This window comes from Loxodonta africana, chromosome 2, assembly GCF_030014295.1.
Source record: "Loxodonta africana isolate mLoxAfr1 chromosome 2, mLoxAfr1.hap2, whole genome shotgun sequence".
Classification (NCBI taxonomy): Eukaryota; Metazoa; Chordata; class Mammalia; order Proboscidea; family Elephantidae; genus Loxodonta; species Loxodonta africana.
Window position 1 is genome coordinate 125,807,684 of NC_087343.1, and position 13,293 is coordinate 125,820,976.

The 13,293-nt window shown below is 36.3% G+C and overlaps 1 protein-coding gene across 15 annotated transcripts in view; it reads left to right on the top strand.

Annotated features, from left to right (window-relative positions):
• The window catches only part of RAPGEF6 (Rap guanine nucleotide exchange factor 6), a 267,271-nt gene that overhangs the window by 189,260 nt on the left and 64,718 nt on the right, over positions 1-13,293 (top strand). For all 15 annotated transcript variants that reach the window (XM_023548454.2, XM_023548476.2, XM_023548463.2 and 12 more), the window contains 2 exons: positions 172-412; positions 9,837-9,994. In XM_023548454.2, coding sequence (XP_023404222.1) covers positions 172-412; positions 9,837-9,994 — 399 coding nt within the window. The remainder of the gene's footprint in view (positions 1-171; positions 413-9,836; positions 9,995-13,293) is intronic.

Genomic DNA, 13,293 nt, shown 5'->3' on the forward strand with positions numbered 1-13,293 from the left:
AAACACAGAGGAAACTGATAAATAAAGGGTGGGTATAAATTTGATAATGTTTAAGGAATGGGGCTGTGAAAGGCCGAATAATAGAAAGCGACTATATTTATCTTTCAAATTTTTTGTTGGTGAAAAACTTTCTGAGAGGAAAAGAAATGACAAGTTTCTTTATTTCCACAGTGTTCAAGGAATTACTCAGTAGGACTGAGCAGGAAAAAACTGGTGTTCCTCACATTCCCAGAATTGCTGAGAAAAAAAGTAATCGCCATTCGATCCAGGATGTACCAGGAGATATTGAGCAGACATCACAGGAGAAAGGAAATAAGAAAGTTAAAGCAAATACTGTTTCAGGTGGAAGAAACAAAATCAGGAAAATTTTGGATAAAACACGATTTAGTATCTTGCCTCCAAAATTGTTTAGGTAAGTAATACTAGTCATAGTCAGGTAGGAATTCTCATATTGACGGTTAAGTTTTTATTTCGGGAGCTTGGGACGTGGGTAGGTTTTGGTTTTTTATACAACTAATGAATCATTAAAAATTTAAGCAATACATTAATGTGAAAGAATGAATTCTAAGTGTCTCCCTCACTTCCATGAGGTTACCACTGTTAGATTTGGTATATATTCTTCCACTAGCCTGTTGATGAGAAGACTGTCAATTTTCATCTTAAAAATTTGATTTTCTATATTTTTGGTCCATTTTCATTCCTCTGATCTGCAAATTTGGATACCTTGTATCTTGGGACACCTTCATTGCTACCAGTTTTGTTTTTAATTATCTTTCCCTTTCTAGCACTATTTATTCCGTCTTGAATTGTAAAGTTTTCTGTTTCCAAGATGGGATATCACCAAAATTAAATAAAATTTCAAGATTTTAAATGTAAATTAAGATCTGTAAAATACTGACGAAATCAATCCACTCAAGTTCATGATTAAGAATGACTCTAGTATATATTCTAAAGTGTACATTTTACACTGTCTACTTCCTGAAGCAATCACAAAAGTTCTAGTCAAGTATAGTACGTAGCCCATAGTAGGCACTCAAATATTTGTTGAGTACATTAAGGCAATCAGTGAATGACAGAAAACATATTCAAAGAAAATATTTATTGGGCCCCTAATAAAGTCCTGATATTATGTCAGGTGATAGTTACAGAACTGAAAAGAGCTAGTCCCTACCTCTAAAGAATTCATATCAGTAGCTCTTTATTCCATCACATCTTTATTGTATACTAGGCACAATGCCCAGAGATACAAAGATGAATAGAGCAAGTCTCTTGTCCTCCAAGAGCTAATAGTATAAAAGGAAAAGCAGACGAATGACAACATTCTCATATTGCAATGTTAAATGTTTTGATATATTCAGAGGCAGATGCAGGCTTGGTAGGTTTGATTAGTGTGCTCACTTGCCCCTCCCTGGAGATGAAGCGAGAGGTAGGTAAATGCTAGACTGTGAAGGATCTTTAATATTATTCCAAGAATATGGACTTCATCATGTCATGATGGGGAGCCGTGGAAAGCATATGGTGTGGTAAGATTTGTTCTTTTAGGAAGACCTCTCTGAGAGCTGTGTGAGCGGCTTGGGGTCAAAGGTATAGTATGTTCATAATGGCAGTGTTAGCAAGGAGAACTCAGTAAGGGTCAACTCTCATCATTTATATAGTTTTAGCTATATAAGTAAAATATAAATATAAAATATAAATAATACAATATAAATCAAAATTTAAAAAAATTAAATAAAAGCCTCTTAAGATTTCCTGATCAGAAAATGCTGAGTTCTTAATTCTGGTCAGGGAATCACATTTGCTGTTCACTCAATTTAGGGCTCACGGAGGATTGAAATATTCCCAGTTCTGTTCTTAGTCACCCACTTTTGGAAAGTTTATAACTGTAATCATCCCTTTTCTGAGTAATTATTCCACTTGAGATGAGTGGTTTGTAAAAATCTTAACTTTGCTGTATCAAAATTCTTTAATATTGAATATACTATAGTATAACAGGAACTCAGCAAATGCTGCAAGAAAAGAGGATTGAGTGAGGAGAATTTAGAGGGTGCCAGCCCATGTTGAAGAGGTTCGGAGTAGCTTGGTGTGCCTAGAAGTATGAATGAAGGCAATGTGGAAAAGGGAAAGAACTAGAGGACCAAAAGGCAGAAAAGAGATCACAAAGGGAATTTCTCGGGAAGTAATACACAAAGTTCCATTTCCAGAAACTTTGGTTGGTTTTATCTGGAATACACATATCTTTTTTAACTGGATTTTATTTTGACTGGTGGCACAGTTATGATATAGCCTGTCTAATTTAGTTGTGTCATCCTAAAACAGAGCATTGTGATGGTAATTGACTTGAGCTTGTTAGTGTCACATTCCAGCCAGCTAAACTCAAGTTTCAGACAGCTAACATCAATATCCAATGTCCACAGCTTCTCTTTGGGAAGTGAGAATTGGTTACTTCTTGCATTCTATCTTTGCTTACAGCAGGAGGCATAGAAATGGAGGTGTCCAGGAGCAGTCAGTTAGGTGTTTACAAGCATTGTTACTTCATATTAGTACCAAAAAATGAAAGCTGTAGTAGAAATGGTTTAACTTACACTCAGAAGGGATTTTTTTTAATTTAGGATTTTTCATTTGTTAGTCAACAAGCTTTTATTGAGTCTCTTGCCTTGTGCCAAGAGGAAGCTGTGGACTGTGAATACGAACTTGAATAAGCCACTGCCCTTGAGGAGTTCATGTTAAATTGGCTACCTCTTCTAAACATGTTTTCAATGAAGTAAAATGCAAATAATTTCAGCCACATAAATCCCCCAAAATAGATATTTTAATAGAAATTATAAAGGTTTCTGGAACCTGTTTTGTTGGGGGGCGCTGATTTGTCATTTTACCTTTCCAATTAGTTGTTTTCCATTTTGGGGAATTTATGTCCTATTTCTTGGCCCTTAATCATTTGAAATTAATTCAACCACCATAAAAGATTACATATTATACAGATTAGTGAGGCCAGAATTGGGAAGGTAAGGTATGTAATAAGCCTTGACTGCTGTGGGGATATAAAATGATGCAACCTTTCTATAAAGCATTTTAACAATTTTCTATTGAGCTTTATTCTTTAATTCAGTAATTCTATCTTTAATAATAATTAGTTGAAGATTTATTTGCAGATGTTATTAGTTCTATTATCTGTAATAAAGCAAAATTGGAAACACCATAAATGCTTAACTACAAGGGATTACTTAATTATGCTATATATCACAAAATAACTAAAAGGAAAAATATCAAAATACTGATTTTATTTATCTCTAAAATCTGTTTTATAGGTAATTTTTCCCTCTCTTTATTCTTTCCTTTCTTCCCATCTATACCTTTCACATTTTCTACCAAAATACTTGTTATCTTTTAGTTGGAAAAGATTTATTAATGAGTTCAGTTCTACAATTTCTGAGCATCTCCTGTGAGCTCGATCTCTATGGGAGAGACCCCGAGAAGAATGAGACTTGGTCTCTGCCTTTATCACTTCTCTAAGAGTAGAGGAGGAGTTATTTTAGAAATCTCGTAAGAAAGAATGTCTGCATATGTGAGAGGAGCAAAGAAAGAATATAAGGAATGAACAAATACACCCACACCTCACTTATCAACATGGTTAGTTTCCAAAGACCAGGTTGTTATACAAAAATCAACATTATGCAAAAATGGAGGATGACCATATCATACCACAAAATGGAGGATGACTACATCATTACATAATTGCCAAATTACATCATTACATAACTGCCAAACCACTCAGAATCATGGCCCAGCCAAGTCAACTCATAACCATCACAGCCAGCATTACTCTCACCTCACAGCTCAGCATTCATTACTGTCAGACGTACATCGTTAATGCATAAAATAGATAGTACATTTTTTTACTATTGTTGTAAATGTGAAATGTCAAATAACAAGATAGTCAGTACTAAGTGTGGAGTAGATGTAGTTGAGATAAGAATAACATCCCTAACTGTGATGTAATTTTAAAGCATAAGAAAGTTTCTGAAAATACGAAATGAAGAAAATTTATTGATTTTTAATAACATTTATAAATTGAGACATAGCAGTGTGGTTTTTACTAACTTGAGAATATTTCACAATTCAGGAAATTGAACCTTCCTTTTTTTTTTTTCCCCTCACCCAGCTACTTTTTTGTTTTTTTAATCACAGATTGTCTAAATAACATTTTTACGTTATTCATTGTAGCAACTCCAAATTAGACTGCCTTGCCTGTTTATCAGAATTATTTTTTTCTCTCTATTTCTTGTCACTATTCTTTCTCTCTTTGCTTTAATATTGGGATCATTTTTATTTGCATATTGAAAATATTTAGGTAGCTTTTTAGTTTCAAAATGTGAAACTAAAATACACTTTTATTCTGAGTAGATTTACTGTTGGAGAATTGTTCAGGTATTTTTCAAAAATATCTTTTTCTGTTACTGCATCACCTTCTCAGGAGACTATTTTGGTAAGATGTGACATAATTATTTGCAAACGGGTTTTATCTCTTCAGCTTCCAAATAAGCATGGATATTTTGCCAATTAAATACTGTTTCGTTCATATCATAGCATGGGTTATACATGTTACTATAGTTTTCATTGATACATGCTTACACCTTAATTACCATGAATTTATAAACCAGCATTACATTAGTAGCTGTATAGTATCATATCTATTGATTATAAGCAGAAGTAATGTTAAATAACATCAGTAAGATATATAAGGACTTTTAGTGTTTCATGCATTTCTCTTTGCCTCTGTTCCAACTTGCTGCAGCTGATGCAGCTAATTTCCTTTAACAAAAAATTGTAACTTTTTAACCTTGTTGAAATTGCTTCTACTTTGGCCATTAATAGAACTGCTGATCGTAACAGTTCGATTCCTTGGATTCAGGTACCTGACAGTCTTTGTCCAAAAATGATGGGCTCATCTTGAGAAATCCTTTAATGACTGTTGTTTTTTTAAAAACAACAGCAACATTATTTTCTGCATGGTTTAAATTGTCGCCAAATTATTTACAAAGGTGTGAGTAAAATATCTGTGAAAGTCCCTTCCCTATTTTTTTTTTTTTTTCTCTTAACTAGCCTCAAAACATTTATTTCTGATCTCTAGGTCTTCAAACCCAATTATAAAAACCAACTTAACATAACCGCAAATTATTTATCAGATATGAAATTTCCTTTGCCTTATCAGTCAAATTAGACTGCCTTCTCTCCCTCTGAAAAGCATTCCCTATTTCTGTAATGTTTTTCTGTTCTATACGGCTGCTGTGAGTTGGAATGGGCTCAACAGCAGTGGGTCGGTTTTAGTTTTTTTATCCCCACTATTCCCTCTGTTTTTTAATGTAAATTGCTTAAAAAATATTTCTACTTTCTAGGATTGAACCGTTCCCATTTTATTTTTGGTAGAAGTACTCCTTTAAAATAGGAATTTTATTTTGCTTTGTTCTCAAGTTACATTTTGTTCCATTCTAGAGTCAGTAAAGACGCTGCTTGTCATTTGGTCATAGTAATAGCGATAACTACTACCACTTTTTACAATATGCCACTCACTGTGCTGAAATGTCTGCCTTCATTATTTAATGTAATTCTTACAGTGACCCTGGAGGAGTCCTGGAAAAATAGATAGTATTATTCCCATTTTACAGATGAGGAAACCAAGGTCAAGAGAGAAAAAGAGATTTGTCTGAGGTCACATGGCTGATAACCCAGGTCTCTGTGACACCAGAGCTTGCTCTTGAAATACTAATCTTTGCTCTCTTCCACACCTTCATGCCCTTCCCCTGCTCCTTGGCTCTCTTTCTTGTTCTGGCCCTCTCTTCCTTGTCTCACTGTTAACAGTCCTTTAGCCACTCTATTGGAAACCCTGGTGGCGTAGTGGTTAAGAGCTATGGCTGCTAACCAAAAGGTTGGCAGTTTGAATCTACCAGGCACTCCTTAGAAACTATGGGGCAGCTCTCCTGTGTCCTATAGGAGTGCTATGAGTCAGAATCGACTTGACGGCTATGAGTTTTAGCCACTCTACCCTCCATTTTGCGTAGTTTCCTAATCTGCCTAAATCCTGTATTTTACTCCTAATATATTCTAAATATATCCCATATCGCTCATTTTTAAGAGAGTACCTTAATCGTTTCCTTGATAATAGGTAAGTATTCTGTGATACTTCGGTTGGTATATATAACAAGTACTAGGTAGAAGAATGCATTGTATCAAATGTAGATAGTAATTAATATTAACCGAAAGCGTTGGTTTTAAAATATGCACGGCCCTTACAAGTAGGTAGTATTTTGATTGTTGATGCTGATGGAAATCTTTTTGTTGTTGTTATTGCTGTACTGTTTTTATAGGGCTGTTTTAGTTTAAAATTTTTTGAAGTATCTAAAACAAGTGACAGAGTTGTATTTCTTTGTTTTTATTTTTTCCCTAAGATGAATTTATAGTTGCCTGTGTAACACTTCTGAAGTATTTCAAAGAAAGTGTTTTGTTTGCTTAAATATGACCGTTTAACTGGTACTTGTTTTTGAAACCTTTAAAGGGAAATAATTCTAGCTTACTTGCTTTCTGCCCTGGTTTTGATGTTCTCCAGGGAACAGTCAAATAATTAGACTTCAATTAATGTGCCCTTAGGATAAAGTTTTGGAGGCCTGGTAGTCCAATGGTTAAGAGCTCAGCTGGTAACCAAAAAGCCAGTAGTTGTAATCCACCAACCACTCCCTGGAAACCATATGGGGCAGTTCTCTGTCCTATAGGGTCTCTATGAGTCGAAATCAACCTGACGGCCCTGGGTTTGATTTTTTTTTTTAAGAGTAAAGTTGAGAGACTATAGATTTTTTTCCTTGTATTTTCATTTTTTGCCATTCTTTTCTTTCTCCTTTTTGTCACATACTTTAGTTGTTCTTTGTTGTTATTGTCTGTGCTATCTTCCTATTATTTTTTCCCATCCTTACTGGTTCTGATAGTTCACAGGCCTTTTGACCTGTATGTTTAAAGACCTCTCATTTTGTCACTTGAACTTAACTCCAGTGTTACCTACAAATACCATATTTTTAGTTTGGTATAACCCAGTTTCATTCTTTGCCTACCAAGATTTTCTGTTGCAAGAGAGAGAGATTGCCTTGCAGTGGTGTGGCTGTGCAGTGCTGGATATATAAATCTATTAGTGTATATACCTGTACAGGCATACTTCGAAGATATTGCAGGTTCAGTTTCAGACCACCGCAATAAAGTGAATCACACGAATTTTTTGTTTCCTAGGGCATATAAAAGTTATGTTTACACTGTGTTGTAGTGTACTAAGTGTGCAATAGCATTATGTCTGGAAAAAAAAAGTACATACCTTAATTAAAAAAATGCTTTATTGCTAACAATGCAGACCATCATCTGAGCCTTCAGCAAGTCGTAATCTTTTTCCTGGTGTGGAGGGTCTTGCCTTGATGTTGATGCCTGCTGACCAATCAGAGTGGTGGTTGCTGACAGTTGGAATGGCTGTGGCAATTTCTTAAACTAAGATACCAGTGAAGTTTGCCACATCGATTGACTCTTCCTTTCACAAAGGATTTCTCTGTAGCATGCAATGATGTTTGATAGCATTTTACCCACAGTAGAGCTTCTTTCAAAATTGGAGTCAGTCCTCTCAGACCCTGCAGCTGCCTTATCAGCTGAGTTTATGTAATATTCTAAATTCTTTGTCGTCATTTCAGTGGTCACATCTTCACTAGGAGTAGATTGCATCTCAAGAAACCACTTTCTTTGCTCATCCATAAGACTCAAGTCCTCATCTATTGAAGTTTTGTCATGAGATTGCAGCAATTCAGTCATATCTTCAGGTTCCGCTTCTAATTCTAGTTCTCTTGCTATTTCCACCACATCTGCAGGTTACTTCCTCCACTGAAGTCTTGAACCCCGCAAAGTCATCCATGAGGTTGGAATCACCTTCTTCCAAACTTCTGTTAATGTTGATACTTTGACCTCCCATGAATCATGGCTGTTCTTAATGTCATCTAGAATGATGAATTCTTTCCAGAAGGTTTTCAATTTACTTTGCCCAGATCCGTCAGAGGAATCACCCTCTGGCAGATACAGCCTTTGAAAATGTATTTCTTAAATTATAAGACTTGAAAGTCAAAATTACTCCTTGATCCATGGGCTGCAGGATGGATGTTGTTTTAGCAGGCATGAAAACATTAATCTCCTTGTATGTTTCCATCAGAGCTCTTGGGTGACCAGGTGCATTGTCAATGAGCAGTAATATTTTGAATGGTATCTTTTTTTCTGAGCAGTACGTCTCAACTGTGGACTTAAAATATTCAGTAAACTGCGCTGTAAACAGATGTGCTGTCATCCAGGGTTTTTTGTTTTCGGAATGTTAAATGAGCACTGGCTTCAACTTAAAGTCACCAGCTGCGTTAACCTCTAACAAGAAAGTCAACCTGTCTTTGAATATTTGAAGCGAGGCATTGACTTCTTCTCTCTAGCTGTGAAAGTCCTAGATAGCATCTTCTTCCAATAGGAAGGTGTTTCATCTACTTTGAAAATCTGTTGTTTAGTGTAGCCACCTTCAGCAGTTGGCTTACGTCTTCTGGGTAACTTGCTGCAGCTTCCATATCAACACTTGCTGCTTCATCTTGCACTTTCATGTTATGGAGTCGGCTTCTTTCCTTAGATCTCATGAAGCAACCTCTGCTAGCTTCCAGCTTTTCTTCTGCTGCTTCCTTGCCTCTCTCAGTCTTCATAAAATTGAAGAAAGTTAGGGCCTCACTCTGAATTAGGCTTTGGCTTAAGGGAATGTTATGGCTGGTTTGATCTTCTATCTAGACCCCTAAAACTTTGTCCATATCGGCAGTAAAGCTGTGTCACTTATTATCTGTGTGTTCACTGGAGTAGCACTTTTAATTTCCTTCAAGAACTTTTCTTTTGCATTCACAACTTGGCTAACTGGTACAAGAGGCCTAGCTTTCGCCTGTCTCAGCTTTTGACATGCCTTCCTAACTGAGCTTAATCATTTCTAGCTTTGAATTAAAATGAGAGACATGTGACTCTTCCTTTCACTTGAACACTTAGAGGCCATTGTAGGGTTATTAATTTGTCTAATTTCAGTATTGTTGTGTCTCAGGAAATAATGAGGTCCGAAGAGAGGGAGAGAGGCATGGAAATGGCCAGTTGGTGGAACAGTCAGAACACACACAACATTTACTGATTAAGTTTGCCATCTTATATGAGCATGGTTCATGGCACCCCCAGAATAATTATGATAGTGACCTGTGATCAGTGATCTTTGATGTTACTATAACAGGTATAATAATAATGAAAAAGTCTGAAATGTTGGGAGAATTACCAAAATGTGACACAGAGACATGAAGTGAGCACATGCTATTGGAAAAACGGTGCTGATAGAATTGCCCAAAGCAGGGTTGCCACAAACCCTCAATTTGTAAAAAAAAAAATGCAATATCTGCAAAGCACAATAAAATGAGGCATGCCTGTGTTAGTGTTCATTGAAGCTGGCAGATTTCAGGGGTTCCCCAAACACTCAGGTTCAATTTCTCTACCAAAACAAGTAGAAAGTAAATATGCCTATTTCTTGATGATATAGTAGAATTACTTGTTTAAATATTATTGGAGAATAGTGGTTAAAAATATCTTTTATTGCTATCTTCATCATTACACATGTTCTGGTCTTTTAAAAAGTCATAATATTTTAATCTAATTTTCAAAATCATCATTTTGAATTAGTTCTATTGTGCCTCAGTGCACAGAGAACAGAAATGTTGACTATTAAGTGCCTGAAATGCTTTGAAGTGACTTGTGACATTCTTTTGAAGTGATGGAGGCCTGAGCCAATCACAGGATGACAGCATTGTGGGCACAAGACATTGTAGGCACAGTCTGGCTATAATGCCGATTCCTGGAACGCTCTCATCCAGCAGCCCAGATCTCCTGCAGCCTACCACCAGCATGTTGGATTTCTCTAATCCTTCAGGTAATTTTTGTCTGTGATTTTATATAGTTTTCTTGGTCCCAGGTAATAAATGAGTCTTATGCAGCACACACTAGATTTGCATATAGCTTTCTTCTCTCACCTCAACATTAGAACTTAATACAAAAAGCTAAAGGAAAGATTATGTCTTTTTAATCTCAGACAGAATGATACTTCCTCCAAAATGAAATAAAAATGCATAAAAAAAGAGACTACTACTGACCACAGATTTAGTAATCCTAATCCAAGCAATGGGTGGAAAGCACACACGCTCTACTCCGCCAAGAAACATACTATCCAGGATGTGGAAGAGAATAAGGCAGATTATTTCAATACAAGCAGTCTCACTTTTCTTCTTCTGTGGTCTTCCTCTGTGTGGTATATAGAAATGTGTTAATAATTGTCTGAAAGCACTGATTTTCCCCCAACACCTGAAGCTAAAGTTATTCATCTTGTTATGTATTGCTGTCAAAGTACTACAGCATCTTTTTCATTGTTGTTCCTACTCTCAGTGTGGGGCATCAGGTTAATTTTTCTGCCATCTCTTCATTTCCAGAGACAGGAATTGTCATAATCTAAGATTCTGTTGCAGTGAAGACAAACTTCAACTTTAAAGAATTAATTATATATGTATCGCTTGAAAGGATTGAAATGGCTTTCAATAAAAGATATATACAATTAAAAACTGAAATACGTAATCAGGTGCAAGGAAAGGAGGAAAAAATAGACTTCTACAAAGATCGGTTTAGTTGTGTTTCAGTGTTATTTTTTTTTAATATTTTATTGTGTTTTACGTGAAAGTTTACACAGAAGGTTGGGTTCCCATTTAACAAGTTTTTTATAAATTGTTTCACGACATTGGTTACAGCTTTCACAGTGTGTCAGCATTCTCATTATTTCCATTCTGTTTATTCTGTTTCCTTCAGTCTAGCTTCCTTTCCCCTCCTTGCCTTCTCATCTTCGCTTTTAGGTTAAATGTTGACCATTTGGTCTCATATAGTTGATTGTTTAAGGGGGCACATTACACATCGGTGATACTGTTTTATAAGTCAAGCTATTTTTTGGCTGAAAGGTGACCTCCAGGAGTAGCTTCAGTGCCAAGTTCAAAGGATATCTTAAGTGATAGTCTTGGGGGTTCCTCTAGTCTCTATTGGTCCAGTAGGTCTGGCCATTGTTAGGGATATGAATATATTCTATGTTTTTCTACCGTTCTATCCAGGACCTTCTATTGTGTCCCTGGTCAGTGTCATTTTTGACTGAAGTCCTAGCAGCTAGTGTAAAAAGAAAGGGACCTTCACCAATTACATAAAGCTCAGTACTAGAAAAAGAAAAAATACAAGTGTAGTAGTAAACTTCATGCTTTTTTATAGCCACTTAAATAAAGGCCCAAAGACTTAACATAAAATGCACAGCCGGGTATAGGTCATTCTGCACATTGTTTCTTTCCTGGATTCTTTCATTTGCCTCTTAACCACCGCAGACATTACTAAACCCAATAATCTGTCTTCAACACATTCCACTCTGTGTGGCTGCCAGAGTTCTTTCTAGAACAAAGATCTTAATGAGTCATTACAATGCTTAGAAATTTCCAGTGATTTCTGCATTAGTCAGGGTTCAGTCATGAGACAATCCACTCCAGTTGTTTGATCAGAGAATGTAGTATAAGGAATCATTACCAAGGTATATAAAATTAACATTAACCTGAAAGAGTAGAAGAGCCAAGCTACCACAGAGGTAGGAAAACTGCAAACTGGATTCAGCATTTGATATGTGAAGGAAATGCCACTACCAGGGTTAAAAAGCATTACTGGGATGGGTATACCAACAAAAAGCTCACGGGAGAAAACAGAAGGGAGCAAGTCACTTCTTCCTCCATAGCCTTGCAGTCTACCTCTGGTGTCCCCTACTGACAGAACCTAAGAGGGAGCCAGTTGGCAGAGGAGAAACCCAGCATCACAAGGCAGAGCATAAGTGGGTTTAGAGCCAAAAGACAGTAACTTAGCAACTGTCGGTGTTCACCCTCTACAGCATTATTTATAAACCCCCTTTCTAGCCTCCTGTCCTGCCTTTCTACCCACTGTTACTTCATCCTTCTTTCCTGAGTGTGGCATGTACCTTCAGAACCCTCTTTCTTTGCCCATACTGTTCACTGCCTGTGGTACTCTTTTCTCCCTGCATATCAAGTGAGCTTTTTGCTCATTCCTCAATGCTACACTCAAAAGTTGTCTCACCTAAGAAGCCTAGAATCCTCTGATGCAGAGTCAGTTCCTCCTCTTTCAGCAATCCCAGCACATCTTTGTTGTCTCTTATATTGTCTGTCATGTGAAACCATAGGAATTTATTTCTGCGTCTGTGTATGTTCTATGGCAGTACTTCTCATGCTACATAGAAGGCCCACAAATAAAATATACTACCAAAGCCCAAACTAAATATGCATGCTTTCGTAAGACTAGGATTTAGGGACATGGGATTTATAGATTTAATGATTTTTACTGTTGTATTTTTGCCGTAGGCATATGTAGAAGTGGGGGCTGGGGAGTAGGGGTTGGGAGGAGAGAGAGAAGTAGGGTAGAATTTGACTGAAAGTACAAAGGGAAGAGGTTGTAATTATTAAAATTCAGAAACTGTGAGCCCCAGGCTGAAACTCAGACCTCTGAAAATGAGGCGCTGCTCAGCTTGATTTCATATTGACTGCATAATTCTCTCCTTAAAAGCACCTGTTAAAAAGACTGTAGTTGCACTTTTAAAATCTGTTCAGAAAAAGTCTGATATGGTTTGGTCTGCAACATCAGGCTCATACCAGTGATATAAATGAACACATATATGATAGGTATTTAAGTTATAAATTATATGTTTAAGCCCCCAAAAAGTACAGTCTTATGAAAGATTTTTTACCTAGTGGTGGTGCTATTTATGCTTATTCTTGCATAAAATATTTGTACATTGCCAACTAATTCCAAATTCAGCTCCTTAAATTATATATGACGGCACTTTATCAGTCTTGAGCTCAGCTATGTTTATGCTGCATGTTTAATGTTATTTTTAGATCAGAAAGAGAGAGAGATGGGGCTGTAGAACTGTTTAATAGTTTACTTTTGATTACTGACTTTTTTATAGTTTTGCCTTGTTTTTGCTGCCTACAGCTGTTGGTTTTTACTGTAAGTATCCAGAAGATGGTATTCTATTGCTCAAGTTTGTGTATAGTGTAGTATTTTATTTTCAAAAAGTCAAGTGATAAAGAATTGAATGAAATAGGAAGCAAAGCTTTTCTGTCCACTTACAGAGTAGCCAGTGATAACTGG